General features: G+C 37.9%; 1 protein-coding gene across 7 annotated transcripts in view; it reads left to right on the top strand.

The window, feature by feature from the left end:
- The window catches only part of GPAM (glycerol-3-phosphate acyltransferase, mitochondrial), a 30,457-nt gene extending 14,919 nt beyond the window's left edge, over window positions 1–15,538 (top strand). For 6 of the 7 annotated variants that reach the window (XM_021525998.4, XM_085583694.1, XM_021525997.4 and 3 more), the window contains 13 exons: window positions 249–348; window positions 1,055–1,267; window positions 1,636–1,749; window positions 3,672–3,757; window positions 4,650–4,765; window positions 5,524–5,594; window positions 6,753–7,017; window positions 7,527–7,669; window positions 8,978–9,055; window positions 9,823–9,963; window positions 10,705–10,894; window positions 11,004–11,062; window positions 12,235–15,538. In XM_021525998.4, the coding sequence (XP_021381673.1) occupies window positions 249–348; window positions 1,055–1,267; window positions 1,636–1,749; window positions 3,672–3,757; window positions 4,650–4,765; window positions 5,524–5,594; window positions 6,753–7,017; window positions 7,527–7,669; window positions 8,978–9,055; window positions 9,823–9,963; window positions 10,705–10,894; window positions 11,004–11,062; window positions 12,235–12,351 (1,693 nt within the window). In that variant the 3' untranslated portion in view covers window positions 12,352–15,538. The remainder of the gene's footprint in view (window positions 1–248; window positions 349–1,054; window positions 1,268–1,635; window positions 1,750–3,671; window positions 3,758–4,649; window positions 4,766–5,523; window positions 5,595–6,752; window positions 7,018–7,526; window positions 7,670–8,977; window positions 9,056–9,822; window positions 9,964–10,704; window positions 10,895–11,003; window positions 11,063–12,234) is intronic. The other variant, XM_085583693.1, reaches the window with a different exon arrangement.
- The last annotated feature ends 3,276 nt before the right edge of the window (window positions 15,539–18,814 follow it).

Below are 18,814 nucleotides of genomic sequence, written 5' to 3'. Positions count from 1 at the left end.
GTGTGCAAGAATCTCCTGGTCAGTGGCCTGTCAAGGCAGTGAAATGGAGCAAGGCAGTGCAAAGAAGCCATTTCCTAAGTGAAATAAATATGTGTGTAGTCCCATCATGTGCAAATAGTGTAATACAGTTTAGTCTTTAAGAATTTTAGTTATTTGAATCCCTGTTGTGTGCAAGGAATTATTTGTTGGAGATGTAGCAGTTTCTTGCAAATTGAAATCAATGAGTATAATCCTTCTTTGGTGTGTAGCACTTTGATCCGCAAGCTGGGAGGATTTTTCATCCGTCGGAAGTTGGATCAGAACCCTGATGGTCGTAAGGATTTCCTGTACAGAGCTTTGCTCTATGTGGTGTGTATTTCTTGTCTTTCTTTCTGTAGGCAGCATTTCACTTGGGTGGCAAGTGGGAAAAGTGGGTTCCATTGCTCTTTGAATTCGTCTTAAGTTTTATACTGCAAAAAGGGATTAATTTTTGTATGTTTTGAATTTGTAAAAAAAAAGAAAACTGCATGTTCAGCTGTTTTGAGGATGAGCATATCTCCACCTTGCATAATCCTTATTAATGAATGTGGAATTAATACTCTCTGAGTTAACTTATGCTTGTTTCACTGATGTCTTGTTGTGGGGCATCTCTACACTGATTCACTTAACACAATGGAAGTCTCTGTTCATGATGAGTTGATGTAATCCTTTGTGCCATTCAGTGTAGTAGCTGTATTTGCATCTTGGAAGATAGGATATGCTGGGGAACCAGAAGGAAATGAATGTGAATCAACTGCATCAACCATTGCTAGAGATGCTTTTTGAACAAATGTCATTATACTGCTTGTATATTCATGCAAATTCAGTTGCACATAGGTCTGGGCTTGTGTCAGGCATTAATTAATTAATTACTGGGTTTTTTTCCCACAAGTACTCATGCCAAGTCATGATCTTCCAATGCTTTTAAAAGGAAATGGTTGCCGACAATGTATCTGAAATATAATTGTATGTTATTATGCATGCCAATATCATTAGATACTTATTTTTTTCTCTTTTCCAATCTTTTTGTATTCAGCACATAGAAGAATTGTTGAGACAGCAGCAGTTTCTAGAAATATTCTTGGAAGGCACACGGTCTCGAAGTGGAAAGACATCTGGAGCTAGAGCAGGTCTTCTGTCTGTGGTGGTAGATGCTCTCTTCTCAAATGCTACTCCCGATGTCCTAATTATACCTGTGGGAATCTCCTATGATCGCATAATTGAAGGTCACTATAACAGTGAACAGCTGGTAAGAGCAATCAAACAACTTGTTTTGCCTGGGGAATTTTCTGCTTATGTGCAGGAAAATGTGTTACATAGTTAAAGGTCGTGCTAGTCCTCTGTTCCATGGACTCAGAGTTCCTGCTGAGCCATGAATCACAAAATGTCTCTGATGAGGAGTGCGGAGGTACAGTTGACACACTTCTAATGACAATGACAAGTAATATGTTCAAGGGGATATCTACAGAGAAAAATAGTTCTCTAGAGGTACTTGAAGTTATAAGGTGTGTCAAAAGCTTTGGGCTTGCTTTGTCTGCTGTTGCATGCATTTTAATTTTAAACAACATTTTAATTGCAAAGTGGAAGAAAAGCAAAATAACTACCTATGTTTTCTAGGGCAAACCCAAGAAGAATGAAAGTCTTTGGAGTATAGCTAGAGGAGTCTTCAGAATGCTGCGGAAGAATTATGGGTGTGTCAGAGTAGATTTTGCACAACCATTTTCCTTAAAAGTAAGTTTGATATCTTGAATGTCTTTTTGAAGGTTTGACATTTTTGGTGTTTCAATAGTGGGACACATTTATTTTGATTTTCTCATTGTTGGTTATCATCACTACCATTATCTGCTGCAGTCCATTCTAACATGACAAAAGTATCCCTGTTTTTGATGAGTGTTTGAGTCTTTGGGCACCTGTGTATTAAGCTGAAATAGTCTCAGAGTTGATATATTAGTTTTGAAATGGTGTAAGTATTCTTACTGGTGGGATTCTTTGTTTAACAAGCAATCTTTAAAATGATCCTTATACTATCTTGTAATTCTTTACATTGTAGAGACATTTGGAGTTGAAGGAAGCCGAATACTGTTTTCCAGTTTAATTTAATGACATCTGCAATAGTTGAGGAAGGGCATTTATCTCGCTGGATTTTTAAAATTGCTAAGCAAATTAGTAGCTATAAAAGTGTCATGGGTAATATATAATGAAAGTCTGTATATTCTTTGAAAGTCATCATTATTCCAGAACTGTTACCTACAGTACTTCACTCTGCTGTTCTGTAGTTTCTCAGAGAATGGGGTGGTGTGGCAGTATCTATCTTTAAATTTTCTCAGATCTCTTTGCAGAATCTGCTGATACTAATCTACATTTCACTAATCTGTATTCTGCCACAGTATACCTTATTTTTAGTGTGACTTTAATAAGATTAAGCACTGTAACAGCAGCTTACTAGAACATTATTCAAATTAATTAGGTGTTCTTCTTTCTGCCCTACTTCTCTCAGAAAAAGCAGTAGGGTTGGAGAGCTTTGGAGAGTTCAGTTACCACAGCATGAAATTATTGTGACCCGCTGCACTGAATTATAATTAGTGTAGTAGGGAAAGATACTAATTTACTTCCAAAGGAGAAGGCTTGGGCTATTCTTGGTAGGGAGTTAACAACTCTTCTTGGATCAGTGTAAGGAAAAGAGGGTTATCTGCCCTCTTAATCTAGTGAAATGCTAATCACTCTGTTCCTTCCCAGCAGCCTCTGTCATGTGTCATTTGTACCTGTGTTCCTTATTGTGCTCTAGAATAGTAACAAATGACATAAATCGTTAAAGTGTGCCTTAGCTCACATTTGCAGAAGTGTAACTGTAGATGTGTCACTGCAGGTTTTTCTAAAGCAGATGAGCTTTGGGGGTTAATTTTGGGCATTTGCAGTTCTATGAGCAGAAGAGAGTGTGAAAGAGGCTGTGGAAGTCTTTTAAGCAGCTTTCCTGGGAGGGAGCTGTTTTCCTGACCAGCAGGTTAAGTGGCTCTTTAGTTTCCCATTCTTTACAGAAACGGAGGGAACACAGCGTCCTGAAAACAGTAGTGTAAATTTTAACCTATAACGAGAAGAGTTTGGCTTTTGAGAAATTTAGGATTCAGGAATTCCAAGCATGCAGTACCCTGCCTGCTTCCTGGGAGCTTTAGTTTGTGTCTTGCAACTGAAGTTTTGTACAGCAGTGTTTCCCCTTAGAAGTTCTCTCTCCTGGCATCTGAGGAAGGCAGGAGTAAGCAATAATTACAGTCTCCATGCTGGTTCTGAATGGGTGCTAGGTTATGCTCTCATTCATGTTAATGAGGCAGTTCTCATTCATTTAATCGTAGAACTCATCTCAAAGGAGTTGTTCACAGCAGGATGCTGACAGAGGTTATGTGTTGTTTTCATTGCAAGTTTTTTTATGAAGTATAGATTGCTTGCTGTGGGAAGTCTACTTTTTCATAAAGTAAGTCAAAAGTGAATAAGCTGTTGAAAACTTTTAATATCTCTGACCTTATTACTGCTTCTTTAGTGAGAGCTATTTTTAATCAGTTGCATTTTTGAATAATTGCCAATTTCCTATAATAGCATTTTCAGTTGAATGCAAGAATAAGGTAGAAAAAGTACAAAATTAATGAGCCTTTTTTTAACAGGAATATGTAAACAGCCAAAGCCAAAAACCTGTGCCTGCTCCTTTTTCTTTGGAACAAGCTTTGTTACCAGCTATACTTCCATCAAGGTAGAGAATTTTTTTTGGGGTGCTGTTGAAAAGGGAGGACAGGTTGGGATTTGTTTATCTTTTTAGTGTTCTGCATTACATTCCAAGCAGTGCTTGAACTCCCCAACTGTTTATAGAAAAGTGCTAAACTCAGGCAATTCTAACTGCAATTTATTACAAGAGTTACATTCTTCCTGATGAGCTCTGTTGAAATAAATTCAAGTAGACTTTTTCCTTTTTAGTAACCTCTGTTGGTTTGTTTATAAATGCTATGGAATAATTTAGGGGGGAAAATGACATGGTTAGGGAAAAGTAAAGGATTTGTTTTTAAACCTCGCAAATATTTCACAAGGTTTTTGGAATAGTTTCAAAGCAAATAGGACCTGTGAGTGACTACTCCTTTTTTTCAAAGAGGTGACTGTCAGAGCCGCCAAACTGCTCAAGGGTTAGTTTTGCATTTGTTACATAGATACACATTTTAGCAGTTTTTTTCAGGAGTTAAACAAACCTGTGTGGTCCTGGTGGGGGCAAAGTCAGTCCTGTACCTTTAGAAAGTTGTGTGTCCGTACAAAAGACTGTTTCTAGTTTGTAGAGAAGCTGGGCTCTGTCTTTTAGGCAAATTTGTTTTTTCTACTGTTGTCCATATTCATTGAAGAAAAAAGAGCAATTGGTGTTACAGCAAAGTTGTGAGTAGCCATAGAAAAAGCTTTTCTTCTGGTACTCTTACTGTTGTGCAGTGCAAAGAAATAATCAGGAAAAGTTGGTAGAGCTTTTTGCTGATAACATTTTCTGCCCTTACCAGACTGTAATGGTATTTTGTTCAGTTAAGTGTACATAAAAAAATCAGTTTATATTATTTTACATTTTGATCAGAATCTAAATGTAATCATGTTAATTTTTATTCTGTATTCAGACCTAATGATACTGTGGATGAAGGTGCAGAAGCCTCGCTGCCCAACTCCAGGGATATCAGCAGTGAACCCTTCAGAAGAGAGCTGATATCCAACTTGGCTGAGCACGTTATGTTCAGTAAGTCTTGAAGACTGTCAATACCACAGAATCATAGAGTGGTGTGGATAGGAAGGGACCTTGGAGATCATCTCATTTCAACCTCCCTGCCATGGGCAGTGACACCTTCCACTGGAGCCTGTTGCTGTCAGCTGCCTGTTTGGTTTTGCTGACAGCATGAATTTTCTGTGTGGTAATGTCACACTTCCTAATTATTTCCATTCAGATGATCATTTCGTGACTTACATAATCTTGACAATTCTCCATCTTTTGTCTCATTCTGTTCTCTTCAAAATTTAATAAACTCTTTTTCTGATCAAGTAGAAAATTTTTATTCTGTTTGTAGGGCTAGTACACTAAACTTTCTGTACTTTGAAGTGCTTGATTGTCATATTGATACGCATTGATTGTCTCCTCATGTAAAAAGCTATTGGAGTGTCTTAATGGCATTATTTAAGATGATACATGAACTCATCTAGCTGCATGGACCAGTGTTGCCAGGTTTTACAGGTTATGTGCTGTATGCTTCAGTCAGTAGATCTGTGGTTTGTGGTACCTGATATACACAGGAAACAGTACTTAGCTTAGTAAATATTTAAGCTTTATTCAGCCTTCTTAGTCCCAGTTACTTTGATTGCTTTAATATTATTTCTGGACAGACATAATACACTTCTTATTTCATTCAGTGGGTACAGTTCTGTGCCCACATCAATGTTACTATTTTTAATGGTGTTTGGAATGTCTCAGATGCTCAGCAAATTTATCTTGTTCACCTCTAGCTGCTGACAAGTCCTGTGCTGTGATGTCCACCCACATTGTTGCCTGTTTGTTGCTGTACAGACACAGGCAGGTAAGGCTTCTGTGTTGCTTAAATAGCCAAACATTGCTTTGGCCTTGTTAAGTTATTTAAGAAAAAAAGTATGGATTTTACTATTGCATGATACTGATAAAAAAAAAAGATGCATTTAAATTAAAGTGGATTTCAGGTAGTCTGAGTGCTGATATTTTAGTTAGGAGTGGGTGCTTGAGCACAAGCCATTACTGATGGGATGATAATAAATGCTCATGTGGAAATAGATCTTTGTAATTCAAAATGTTATGCTTTTTTTAAAGATTGCATGGGTTTCATGTATTGTATTAGGGTTGTTTTTTAGATCTCAAAACACATTCACTACTGAATACTCTAGAAACTGTTCCATTAATTTCCAAATTGATTTTACTGTTCCTCAGTACTAAAATCTATATCACAATGGCAGAATGATACTAATGTTTACCTGAAGTCTTGTGCATGAAAGTTGGAAGAACTTTTTTTTCTCCTACAAGTTAGCTTTGCATTTTTTCTAAATATCCTTCAAATCTGAAGCTTTTATTGCACATAAATCGAGAACAAATGGAAAAATATTAGTCACTTTTATAGTCCTGCTTGTGAAGGAAGTGTTACCATTCTCATCAGTCCAGTCTTTCCAATTTCCTAAAATAGTGGAATCAAAGAAGCATTTTACAATGTGCTCTGACTCCATTTTGGCAGAAAATGGGAAAAGGAGGTGCCTGAGGAAGGACTTTTCCTTATGTTCCACACCAATTTTTCCCTTCTATTAAGTGTGATATTTCCAGCTAATTGATCATTCACTTTATATCATAGGTAATGGAAATATGATACTTCTGACATAGTCTTGAGGTATTCAGGTGTCTTCGGAAATATGATACTTCTGACATAGTCTTGAGGTATTCAGGTGTCTTCAGGCTGTGAAATAAACCAAGAAGCAAAGAAAAACCTTGCATTCCCAAGTAGTTCCATGGCTGTACAATATAATTCCATGTAGTTCAAAACATGTGGAGCTACTTCGTTGAAACCTCAGTGAAAATCAGTTTTTCTGTTAAGACTGTTGTGCTTTGGATTATTGGCAGTTAGTGTATTGTGTTTGATATATACCCAATTACGTGGTTTACTGATAGATTCCTGTGCATAAAAATTGTTTTAACTGTGTGGTTCTGTGTTTATTTGTAGGGAACTGATCTTTCCAGACTGGTAGAAGATTTCTTCTCTATGAAGGAGGAGGTCCTAGCCCGTGACTTTGACTTGGGATTTTCAGGGAACTCGGATGATGTTGTCATGCATGCCATCCACTTGTTGGGGAACTGTGTAAATATCACAAACACGAGCAGAAACAACGAGTTCTTTGTCACTCCCAGCATCACAATTCCTGCTGTCTTTGAGCTCAACTTCTACAGCAATGGAATACTTCATGTATTCATTAAAGAGGCTGTTATTGGTATGTTTTGGGGGTTATCAGGGAAAGGGAAAGATTTTCTTGTAATCCTTGAAGTCAAAGTATCTGCACAAAAATCCCCATCAGTTTCTCATGTTACTTACTTTAATACAATTTTCCACTTCCTGTTTCAACTCATGTTTACCTTAACAAACAGTTTTAAAGCAAACTTATATTTTGTTTGAGGAATGTTCACATTCTTTTTTCCCCTTATCCTTTATCTTTCTTGGACGTATTTGTGTACTGGTCACTGCCATAGGCAACGCACTATCAGAGTTCTGAGCCAACATGGCAGAACCTGTGTTTTGGTGAGCAGAATTTTTATGAGATTTTGTTTTGATCTGACATTACTGGACACAAAGGAGTGGTTAAGTCTGTCTTTATTCTTGAATAGCATGTGTAATATTTGACTGCTTTTAGCCCCAGAAGTGGACAAAACAGAAGTTTGATGTTTCCTTTGCCATAAAGCTCTTAGGAAAATTCAACTTTGCCTGTGTTTGTTTCTGCTCCAGCCTGCAGTCTTCACGCGATTCAGAGCAGGAGGTACAGAAACGGCACCAGTGGTGCTTCTCCCAGTTTAATCAGTCAAGAACACCTGGTCCGAAAAGCTGCCAGCTTGTGCTACTTGCTTTCTAATGAATTCACTGTGTCTTTGGTAAGTAATTGCATTAATTTTCCAGTTTTTGTTCTGCTAGTTTCTTTAAAATTACAGGATGCTTTCTGGAAGTGTCACAGCTCTGGTCTGTTCCCTGTCAGTGCAGTGTGATGGTGATGGGTATCAATGGCTGTCACACACTGCTGCTCCTGCAAGTGCTGGGTGGCTGATGCTGGGCTGGGCCTGGGACATTTCTGCTGTGCTTTAGGCCTTTCCTGAGAAAGGCAGCATTAAGAAGCCCATCTCGAGTTGTGGGAAGCTTAGAGAGCAGCTTTGTAACATATATTGTATCATTCCTGTCATTAAATTGTCACAGCTGTATTTGCATTCTGCCCAAACTATTTTTATATTTTTTCTACCTAAAGAAACAAAAGTCATTGTGAGTACCCAGCTCCTATGAGTTTGCGCAGATAATTGAAATTGTGTTGGGAAATAAGAGTCCATATTCTAAAAATATCCCTTATTTGCATAGGAGTGCAGTACTCAGTATGTTGTGCCACACCCAGTACTTAGTGGAAATTTTAAACATGGCCTGACTTCAGTTTTTGTTGTTACAAAACAGTGACAAGAGCTGATGTTATCTCACTTTTCAGACACTGAGTGCTAAATGTTATTTTTTCTTATATGTAGAAGTTACTTAAAATTCTAGAGATTCTTCAATTAGTTCTTACATTTGTACTCATATTTGACTTGTGTGATTTTACAGAAGCATAAGCCAAATTTAATATTTTTGCCTGGGTAGTAATGCTAGCTTATATACTGTAGTCCTTTAGTAATGTTATTCTTCTGCTTTCAGAGTTAATAGTTGATTATAATTTTTAAATAAGAAAATATTTCCTGAATTAATATGAATAATGTAAAAGAAGTTGGATTTTTTAATTCAGTTTCAAAACATGTAAGAGAATTTCTTGGAAGTGTAGTTTCCTTTAAATTCCAAATAGATCACTGTTATGAGTTTCAATAATTTTAATTTTATGATGATTTTATTCTAGAACTGTTAACAAACTAAAATTTGGTTAGAGGTTATTAAAAAGGGAGAATATTTAAAGTGGCTTTCTACCAGTGGTAATGCATTTTGGAAAAATCTTGGACATGTTTTAAATATTCTATTTCACTATAACTTTTTTAATATCTGCCAGCATAAACACAAGAGTGGTGCAGTGGGATTATGCTGATAAAAGTTTAACAGCTTGCATAAGAGAAATAATATTGCTATATCTAAAACATTCATACTGAACAGGGAAGGATGTTGCTGTGATGGTTGTAATGGATGTGACTTTTTCACTGCATTCATTTTATGTTGTGCAGCCTTGCCAGGTGATCTATCAAGTTTGCCACGAGTCTGTGGAGAGGCTGATCCAGTATGGCATTCTCCTGGTGGCTGAGGTAAAGTGGCAGAGATGCTGTAGGAGTGGTGTACTGTACTGTGGGTGGTTTATGCTCCTTAGTTGTGAGGTTCTAAGTATATGTTGTTACTGAAAGCTTGTAACAATGTGCCCAGGACTGGGACTGCTTAATTCTTCTGTTCCTAAGCATCAGAGAGTTGGGTATGGTCAACTTGTGATGCTTCATGACTCTGTGTGTAATTTCATTTTTCCAGTAAGGCTACTAAGGAAAACATGTATTTTTGTACTGTCTTAAAACTTGGGATTTATTTTATTGTTGAAGCCATTTCAAATGTAGCATAGTTACATGGATTTTTTTAATTTCTACTCTACAGGAGTCAGGAGTCTAGACCTTTAGCCATTCTTTAATTCCTTTGTATTTATCTCAGAATTACTGTAAGACTCCTCAGCTTGCACTTTCAGGGCTGTAGGGGAGTTGCTGTATGGTGCAGTTTGCCAGAGGTGCACAGTGCAAAGAAAACCTTAGGAGTGGAGGCAGCTGATTCAGCATATCTTTGCTTCAGAAACTTCTTTTTGTGCACAGTAAACAAAACTGGGCACCCAAGAGGAAGCAAGAAAAAAACCCAGTCTTTTTCACCAAATGTCTCTTCTCTCTCCTTTTCTCAGTGGTGCCTACAATTGGGTCTCACTTGCATCCATTAATATTGGTTGATAAATGCATTAAGTCAGATGAAATTATAAAATAAACCTATTGCTTGCCTGGATTTGGAATTTTACCTATTTACCACCTTGTTTTTGAAATTTAAGCAGGATGATCAGGAGGATGTTAGCCCCAGTCTTACAGAACAGCAGTGGAATAAAAAGCTCCCTGAGCCATTATCTTGGAGAAGTGATGAGGAAGACGAAGACAGTGATTTTGGAGAGGAGCAGAGAGATTGCTACCTGAAGGTAATATTTTCCTTAGGCTACTAATGTTGAACCCTCTTGTGAGAGATATAAATTACTTGGTTTATTCAGGACAGGTACTGATAATTTTTTTTGGGGGGAGAGGGGGTGGGGCAGGGTTTTCCTGGTATGCAATGTTAGTATTTTTGTACAGTCCGTTTGTCTCCTTCACATTAGGAAAATAGCTGAAGAAACATAAACAGTCTTTCCAGGGAGGGGGAAGAGCAATGGTTAGAGTCCTGAAAACTGATAAAGACTCAAGTACCTTGGTTTTATTCTTTACATGCAGTCTAAAAGGGGCACATCCAGCTGGTGTTTATATTCAGCCTGTGTTTCACATCATTGATTGGTTATGTTGACTTTAGATATATTACTAGTTTTCTCAGAGCCAACACAAACACGCTTTAGGATATCTTGTTAATGCTTGAAAATTTCTGTCTGTATTTGTGAATGTAGGGCATCCCTTCTGTTGGCTGCAGAACAGCATGATGTCTTTAATTTTATCTTGAGAAAATAGTAATACTCTGGAGGAGGAAAAAATAGCATTGGTCTGTGATGTTCAGTGCTTGTTTGTCCCTCATGATAAACCTCCTTTTTTGCTACGCTCCCATATTGTGCTGTGCCCCAACACTTTTTTGTATAGGTTTTTGTGCTTTTTATTTTGGTTGCTGTTTGGACATGTTATGCTTTGCAGGTCGTTCTGGTTTCCACTCTGTCACTGAACTTTTTATTACCTTTTCTTAGGTGAGCCAGTCTCAAGAGCACCAGCAGTACATCACCTTCTTGCAGAGATTGCTGGGACCATTACTGGAGGCATACAGCTCTGCTGTCATCTTTGTGCACAATTTTAGTGGTCCTGTTTTAGAGTCTGAATATATTCAGAAGCTGCACAAGCACTTAATAAGTAGGACAGAGAGGAATGTTGCTGTGTATGGTATGTTAAACCGGTTTTGGAACTGGGCTTGATTCATTCTGTTCTTTCTACCACAAGGTAGCCCAAATTGATTTTCAGTTTATTTATCTCTGGGTTTTCTCTCTTGCAGCTGAGAGTGCTACGTACAGTCACGTGAAAAATGCAGTGAAAGTCTTCAAGGAAATTGGAGTAAGTGTTTGGTGCTCAGAGCTGGCGACTGTTAAGTTTCATTTCAATAATGAGCACAATTTGGACATTTCAAAGAATCTGTTCAGTGTCATTTTAAAATCAGTGATTGTATCTGTTCAAGTGTATTGTGGGTTTGGAGCATTTTGGTTTCCTTTAGGCTGAGGGCTGTAACAGAGACCACAAGCTGCAGAACAGGCCATTTCTTGCCCTTGGGAAGAAGGCCTGTCTGGATGGAGGTGTGACTAGACATTTTTATTCACAGTAAATGAAGTTCCTCTGTTCTACTCCGTGTCCCTGTTGAACCATATTGAAAGGCTGAGAGCATGATCTGTGCTCAGTAACAGCTAAATTTAATTTTGAAGTCTACTTAAATCTTTAAAAAAGCATTAGTTATTGAATTTTGGCTTAGGGGTGGTTGATGTTCCAGAAGAACCATCCTTATACACCTTCAGTGTTCACCATGAGGATACAGGTCTTCTTTAAGATAAATATTCAATTTTGTATTTTACCACTAGTATTTTAAATCATAAATCACCCATCTAGATTTTGCAAGTGAAGTGCTTGTCCTTTCATCAGACTGGCATGGCTTCCTGAATGCCAGATAAGATGCAGCATTATAATTTGAAAGTATTAGGAAAAATGTTGCTGGGTGTGGGTTTTGAAGTCTTTGCCTTTAAATTCTGATACATTGAATAATCAAACAATAGTTGGTCCAGGAAAGATATCTTACTGTAGACTCTGAATAGCTGTGAGGAAAGCACAAACTGAATCCATCATTTTCCAACAGCAGGATAAACTGGAATGAAAAGTGGAACTAGATAATGTTTGCTGATCATCTTTTATAGCATAGCATCTGAGTTCTTGTTTCTAAAGTGCTTACACTTTCAATTGGATGCTTTTGATTGGTTATTTTGTCCCTCACTGTTAAGATTTGGCCGTTTGTCATGAACTGTACTTACTTCTCAGTTTCTGTTCTTCCATAACCCCTGAAGGGCTTCAACATTCAGTGAATTCTAATAATACCTAATGGCATTGCCATCTAAGCCTTCAAGAAATGAAAACAAGTCTTGTAAATGAGGGAAAACTTAGTATAGACCATAACATTTTAATCTCAGAAGGAAGGAGATTCCTTTAACGAGGTGATGCTTACACGTGTTCATGCTGTGCTTCAGGTTTTCAAGCAGACTAAGCAAAGGAAGGACACGATTTTGGAACTCGGCACTACGTTCCTACCTCAAAGCAACAGGCAGAAACTACTGGAATTTGTCATGAGCTTCATGGTGTTATAGACCACACACAGCACCTTTGTCCAGGGACACGAGGACAGGTTTTGAGACTGTGGCAAAGCCTGGGGACATTTGCTAATCCTTCAAAGTGTAAGGTGCCACTGTCTGGGTAAGGCCTTCTCTGACTTGAACTACTGGAAGACAAGTGCCTTCTTACGTGTGCATTTATGGGTTTCTTACAGTCCCAGTTCTGTTGTAATACAGTGATACTCAGATGACACTTTCGATACAAGTAATTTAACATGTTGCAAAAAATAAGATAAATTATCAGACTTAGATGTAAAAAAAAGTTTTATCAGTGTTACATTTTAAATGAACTTCTCAAGACTGTAACAGATGCACAAGTACACATATTGGTATTCTGTAGCTAACCCTGAGATCTTGAGTTTAGTGGCAACACAGCTTATGGCTTGACCGAGTAACTTTCATTCCAATTCTGTTTTATTGTTTTAATAATGGTTCAAAAATTTTGCTTAGGTAGGCTATATACTTCATGGATAAAGCCATAGTTTTTCATAAGTGTTAACATAAATGCCAAAATTCTAATGAAAATTACAGGTACAGACATCTGAGAATAACTATCATGTAGCAGGTGATTGTGAGAAGTGTCAGCAGGCACACCTTGCACTATTAAAACTGTGTAGTGCAGTGGTAAACTGCACTAATCACTGCTGTCAGGAAGAATGTGAGAGTAGTGTTCTTGCTTTTATTATGGCATCTGTCATCCAGCCAGATGAGTCAGGAGACAGTTGCCTGAATGTGAATATCTTGTAAAATCTTAGATTATTATTTAATTGAAAAAAACTCTAATAAGTTCAGGGTTTGTTGTTTTTTTTTTTTTTGTTTCTGTTTGGTTTTTTTTTTTTTTTAATTAGTAGGATGTCAAAATTTTTTAAACGGAGTAAAGATTTGGTGAAGTAAGTTTTAATTTTGACCCTAAAAATATCAGCAATAATTCTGTCAATTCTTTGGAAACAAGTGTTCATATTATATTCTGTTGTTGAGCAGACCTGATTTGGCATGAAGTAGTACCTCTAGAAACACAGAAATATAAACAATGTACTTTAGACTGTGATCTAACTGATTTACAAATAAAATTAATTCACAGGCAAAGCTGAATGATGAATAAATTCTGTCCTATGAAGCAGGACTCTGGTGTTGCAATTTGATCCTTTTTCATGGAGGTCTTGCACTGTAGATTTCATCTTCTCTTCATGTGAGGGCAGATTAGATTGCAGCTTCTAGTCCTGTATTTTAGTACAGCTGATTTAGCTGAAGCAATAACTTGGTGGTATGTGAAGCTGGTTTGCTTGTGAAATGTGTTTTCCCTCCTTTATGCCTTCTAGATGAGGGAAATTAAATATTTTTCTTTGCTGCATTGCTTTGCTTGATTCTCACATCCTGGCCTTGTGAGCAGAAAATCCCCCAAACTTCATCATGTAATCTCTGTTGCTTAACATAGACACGGAAGATCATACTTGAATCCTAGCACTTGCACTGTTACGCCAGCACAAAACTGATGCACACAATTGGAGTTTGTGGCCAAGGAGCTTACATTTGTACTGCACATTTGTCAACAAGAATATTTCTGTAAATTTTTTTATTAAATGCTATTAATATTTGAAAGCTGCGGTTTATAGTTTATTAGCATTATACTGTTAGCACTGTGAGATGCATATGTGTCTTGTCACTAAACCAGGTGCTCTACAACACTTAAAGAATTTCTGAACCAAAGCTACATTAATATGGATAAACACTGACCCTTGAGTCACTTATGTTCTTATGTCCTTCTGCTATCTCAGCAGGACTGACTACATCACACATAATTTGTTTTGTGAAGGCTACCAGCTGTTTAGAAAACAGTTTCATCTCATACTCACTGATGTGCACTGTTCATCCACCTGATGAATTCTCCATACAATGTTTGTTGCTGATGGCTTCCATTTAATATCAAAAAAAGTCTAGGTGCTTCTGAATAACAAGCTCTCATAGTTTACTGCACTTCAGCAAATCTGAAGTGTACTAACAGCAGAGTTTGTACATCATTTTTTTAAAAGAAATGAAGCAATATGAAGCAAACAAAACTTGAGTAATTTTATTAAGAATGTTTTGCCAACTGAGGTATTAGTTACCATAAAACCCAGGAGTACTGTGGTCACTGGAGTGTTCTGGCTAGGTGTTGCAACTAAAATAATTTATAGCTTACATTGAAAAAAAAATCAGAAATAAATCTGGTTAACATAAATCAATGAGTGGGTAATAATGCATGTGAATACACATTAATGGATACTTATATATGCAGGGAGAGGGGCACCTCTAAAACTGTTTTGGTTTTGTATGAAAAAAAACCCCTGCATGTGATAGATTGGTACTATGAATCATATGCTACTGGAAGCCCTGCATTCTGCAGCAAGTGTGTATGATGTATACATGTATATATGCTAGTATGTATGTTCTGACACACAACATCTATGCTTTTCCCTGAAATTAAAGCACAGAATGTAAAATTATCAGGCTGTAACAGTCAAAAAGACTAAAACCAACACTTGCACTGTATTTACACCTTCAGTGTCTTCTGATTTTATTAACTTTTCATGTTTGCTTTGCTGTTAGAATTCCAGGTCGAGTTGATTTCAGTAAAGTTAAGCAGGAAAAGAGAAAGGACTGGCCCTGAACTACCACAACTGTATTTTAAGACTTTATAAGGACTTACGTGAGTCTCGTAATTCTTATGAGCATAATACTCAGGTGTGCAAATCTTTTTGGGCCAGTGTCTTTTCATGCTGTGAGAAATTTAACCTCTCCACACCCATCCTGTAGATGTCCCGTTTTTAGAGAGATGGAAATGTGGGATTGCACTCCCCGTGTTCCATGAGTTCACCGCCTGTGCTCTGGGCAGTGCAGGGCTGCACTCACCACCTCTGATCAGGAAGCACAGACACTTGCATTCAGCTGCCTGCCTGCTCCTCTGAGAAGTGCCCCAAGCACCATGTGGAAGAAGGTTGAGCTGGGAGGTGATGTAAGATACTGTTGTTTTTGTGTTTCTGTGCTGATGGGCCGGGAACTGCTGACTGGAGAATGTCACTGTGTTTTACCTGTTATGTGTAATGCGTGTTTGTTGTAGAAGCACAGAGGTGTACTGGAGTCATTTTAATAAATTAAACTGTTTGCTAATATCACATTTAACAAACTCTTCTAGTGTTCTTTTCATTTTTTGTTGTTGTGGGTTTTTTTTAAATAACTTGATGAAATAATTCATTCAAATAACTTTGTCCCGCTGCAGGTAGCTTCTGAAATTAAACCATTAAAGTATCTCATTATATATGAGATAATAAAATTATCTCTACCAGTGTATGAGCTGGTGCAGAGACACTTAAGCAGGTTGAAGTGATATCCCAACTCCAAAACCACTGTTTGTTGCAAAGTGGAGGTGCTATTTTGTCTCTCTGTTCCCCCATCCCCACAAGGTTGTTTCACTTGGAGTTCTTTCACATTTCCTTTCTCCTCATGGAGGTGTTTGTGTGTCATTCAGGAGGATGGGATGGCTCTGATGCTGCAGACTTCTATTCTTATGGTGATTTTGAGCTGACCTGGAGTGTAATAAGCATTTGTCAGCAATTGTGACAGCATCTGGCAAATGTGAATTAATTGGAATGGGGTTTTAATGTAATAAAACCTGCGTAGATGATCATTACCTAAATTGAGAAGGAGGGATGCTGCTTCACTTTTCAGGAAAAAAAAGTTATAATCAGCTGATTCTGTAAGAGGCCTCTAGCAGTGTTCACATGCAAGCAAGCAAGGCTCAATTAATTGACAACTCTAGGCTGAACCAGGAAACTTAGAATTCAATTATTGTCAGTATCTTGAATTAAACCCAACTCTTGTTGGGGATGACCTATATGTTATTTCTGTAAATGTCTTTCTATTTCTCAGTCTTTTGAAATCCCAAGTGTCAGATAAAGCACTAGTTTTTGCTTAATTCAGTTTTTCTGTAATAAAAGCTTGTTAGGCTTATTTAGAAGGGTTATTGCTTTGAGCTCTCTGTTCTCTTATGGTACACCATGTTTTCAGTAGCCCTCTGTTTTCAAGGTAAGATCCACATTGATCAAGTTGCTGCTTGAAACATTTTCTTTTCAGTCTTTATAGATGTTTCCTGTGTTTTGCGCTGCTGGGTGAGAATTATTGTCCTTATTTATTCTCCTGTAAGTTGGCCAACCTGTTAATGTAATTATCCAAAAGGTATTATCATAGTTGATGCTGTCTTTAGAATAAGTGACTTTCTGTCTTTTCTAAAGAAACATATAAGAAATGTTCATTACTGTGTGTTGTGCCAGACTTTAGGCCTGAGAGATCATAAACCCCAAAAATATTTTCAGCTTTCATCTGTCATAAAGCATTGGCAGTTAGGGAAACAAAAGCTATGTAATTAATTGCTGAGTTACTATTAGTTATATAAATCTATGTGCATGTAATTACACAGTGCAAAATTTCAGTAAGAGACACATAGCATAATTGCAGTGAGTAATTTGCATGAAAAGGTTCTCCAGCGCAGTAATTACGTTGGTTGTTAAATTATAGTATTTGCAATATCTTGGGTCTCAAATGTTTTCCAGAGTGACAGTCCCTGAGCTGTGAGGAAACCCAGATATGAAGGTCAGATGATGTAAATTAGGCTCAAAGATTCACTGAACCCATGCATGGCCTTAGACACGTCACTTCTGATGCTGTTTTCTATTTTCATTAGGAAGTAATTTGAGGAACTGCATGTGTACAGGTATGAAGTGGATTTTTTCCTTTCCTTGAAACAGAAGTCACAGCCAGAATGGAAGAATTTTGGAGTTGAAGGATTTTTATTAGGAGTGGACATGATTTTACATCTGTTCTGAGTCTTGTCTGTTCAGTATCTTCATTAATGACCTTGGGAATGGAAGAGAATTTGCTCTTTACGTTTGTAGGCAATAAGATCTGGGAGAGCCAGGTAGTCCAGTGGAGGATATCATGATCCCAGGGGTAAAGTTTTGGAAAGATCTGAACGCAAAAAGAAGAAAGCCATTCCAGCCAGCGAAGTACAGTGCCTTACATCTGAGAGAGGACTGGCTGATGTACAGCCACAGGAGAGAAAAGAAACCAGCTGTGTAGCAATTCTTTAGAGAAAATTCCAACTTACTGGTAGACCACAAGCAGTAAGTTACTTAGAAGGGTCCTGCTGCCATGAAAAGGGCAGGTGTCATGTAATGATACCCTTACTCCTGCATATGAATGACAGATACAGGAAAAAACTTTGCTGTCCATAAGTTCTCAGCTGGGATATCATGTTCTGTTTGAAGGATGCTGCAAGATGGAAGGGAAAAAAAAGGTTTTCTCTTCAGCCCCCTGCACAGAGAAAAAAAGAATCTGGATTATACCCTGGTTATGAGAGTACCCAGACTGCTTAAAAGTAGTGAATTTAGTCTTCAGTTGCACCGAAAAGAACTGGGGTAGATAATGTAAAAACTTTTTACTGTGAGCAAAGAGAAGTGCTGAGATGGCCTGGGAGGGCTGACGTTTCCTTTTCCTGGGAAACACTGGGTCCCTGTGCCTGTAGGTTGGACCTTGCTGTGTGGTGGTGAGCAGTACAGACAGGTGAAGCTCTGCCTTCCTGGTCTGGCCATCTTTCCTGGGCAAAGTAGAAATGGGTTTGTACAGAAGCAGTTTGGTCTTGCTGCTTTGGCTGGTGGTCTGGCTGATTTTTGTGTTTGAGATCAGGAGTAGCTGTAGTATGAATTATACTTCTTGTCCCTGTAATCATTGAGGAGTAAAATATATGAGGGTTTTATTAAGGTTGTTTCTGTAAAAATGTTTTCTTAGTGTTTCTGCTGGTCAAAAAAGAGATGGAGTGCCAGCAGGGAGCAGGAAAGGACTGGAGAAGAAATCACACATCACATTATCTTACTGTGCTGTGTGAGCCTTTTCATAGAGAGAGGTGTAGGAGTCTCCTACCTCAGCCAGTAGTAAAATCACTGGTGACTGGAAAAGTGGCAAGGAATCCTGCCCCTGGCATTTTCATCTTCCAGAGTGTTCCTGGCAGATAACAATAATAAATTAAAAATTAACTCTGTAATCTGCTCCTGGCAGATAACAATAATAAATTAAAAATTAACCCTGTAATCTGTTAACAGTTTACAGTTTAACTCTGGCACTGCTTTGGAAATGCTGAAAGCCAAGTGATATTTCCTAAGCTTTGGGTTTACTGCTGGCTTGACTATTGCATTATCTCAGGAGTTCAGGCCCTAGTGATTGTATCTACACAAAGAAAACAACATGTATAAATGCCACAGAATTGACAGTGGCACTCTTTTAATTCATTTTCATTGGAAGAGTTTCCAGGATCCCCCCAAAAGTACTTAAGCAGCCTCTTTGAGAGAGCTCTGTGCTGTGCAATTGTTAACTGCTCGCTGTGGCATGTCTGTACACCCAGTGTCACGCC

Source organism: Lonchura striata, chromosome 6 (assembly GCF_050655825.1).
Source record: "Lonchura striata isolate lonStrDom1 chromosome 6, ASM5065582v1, whole genome shotgun sequence".
NCBI classification, from domain to species: domain Eukaryota; kingdom Metazoa; phylum Chordata; class Aves; order Passeriformes; family Estrildidae; genus Lonchura; species Lonchura striata.
The sequence above is the reverse complement of the archived record's forward strand: the minus strand, read 5'-3'. Positions and strand labels throughout refer to the sequence as shown.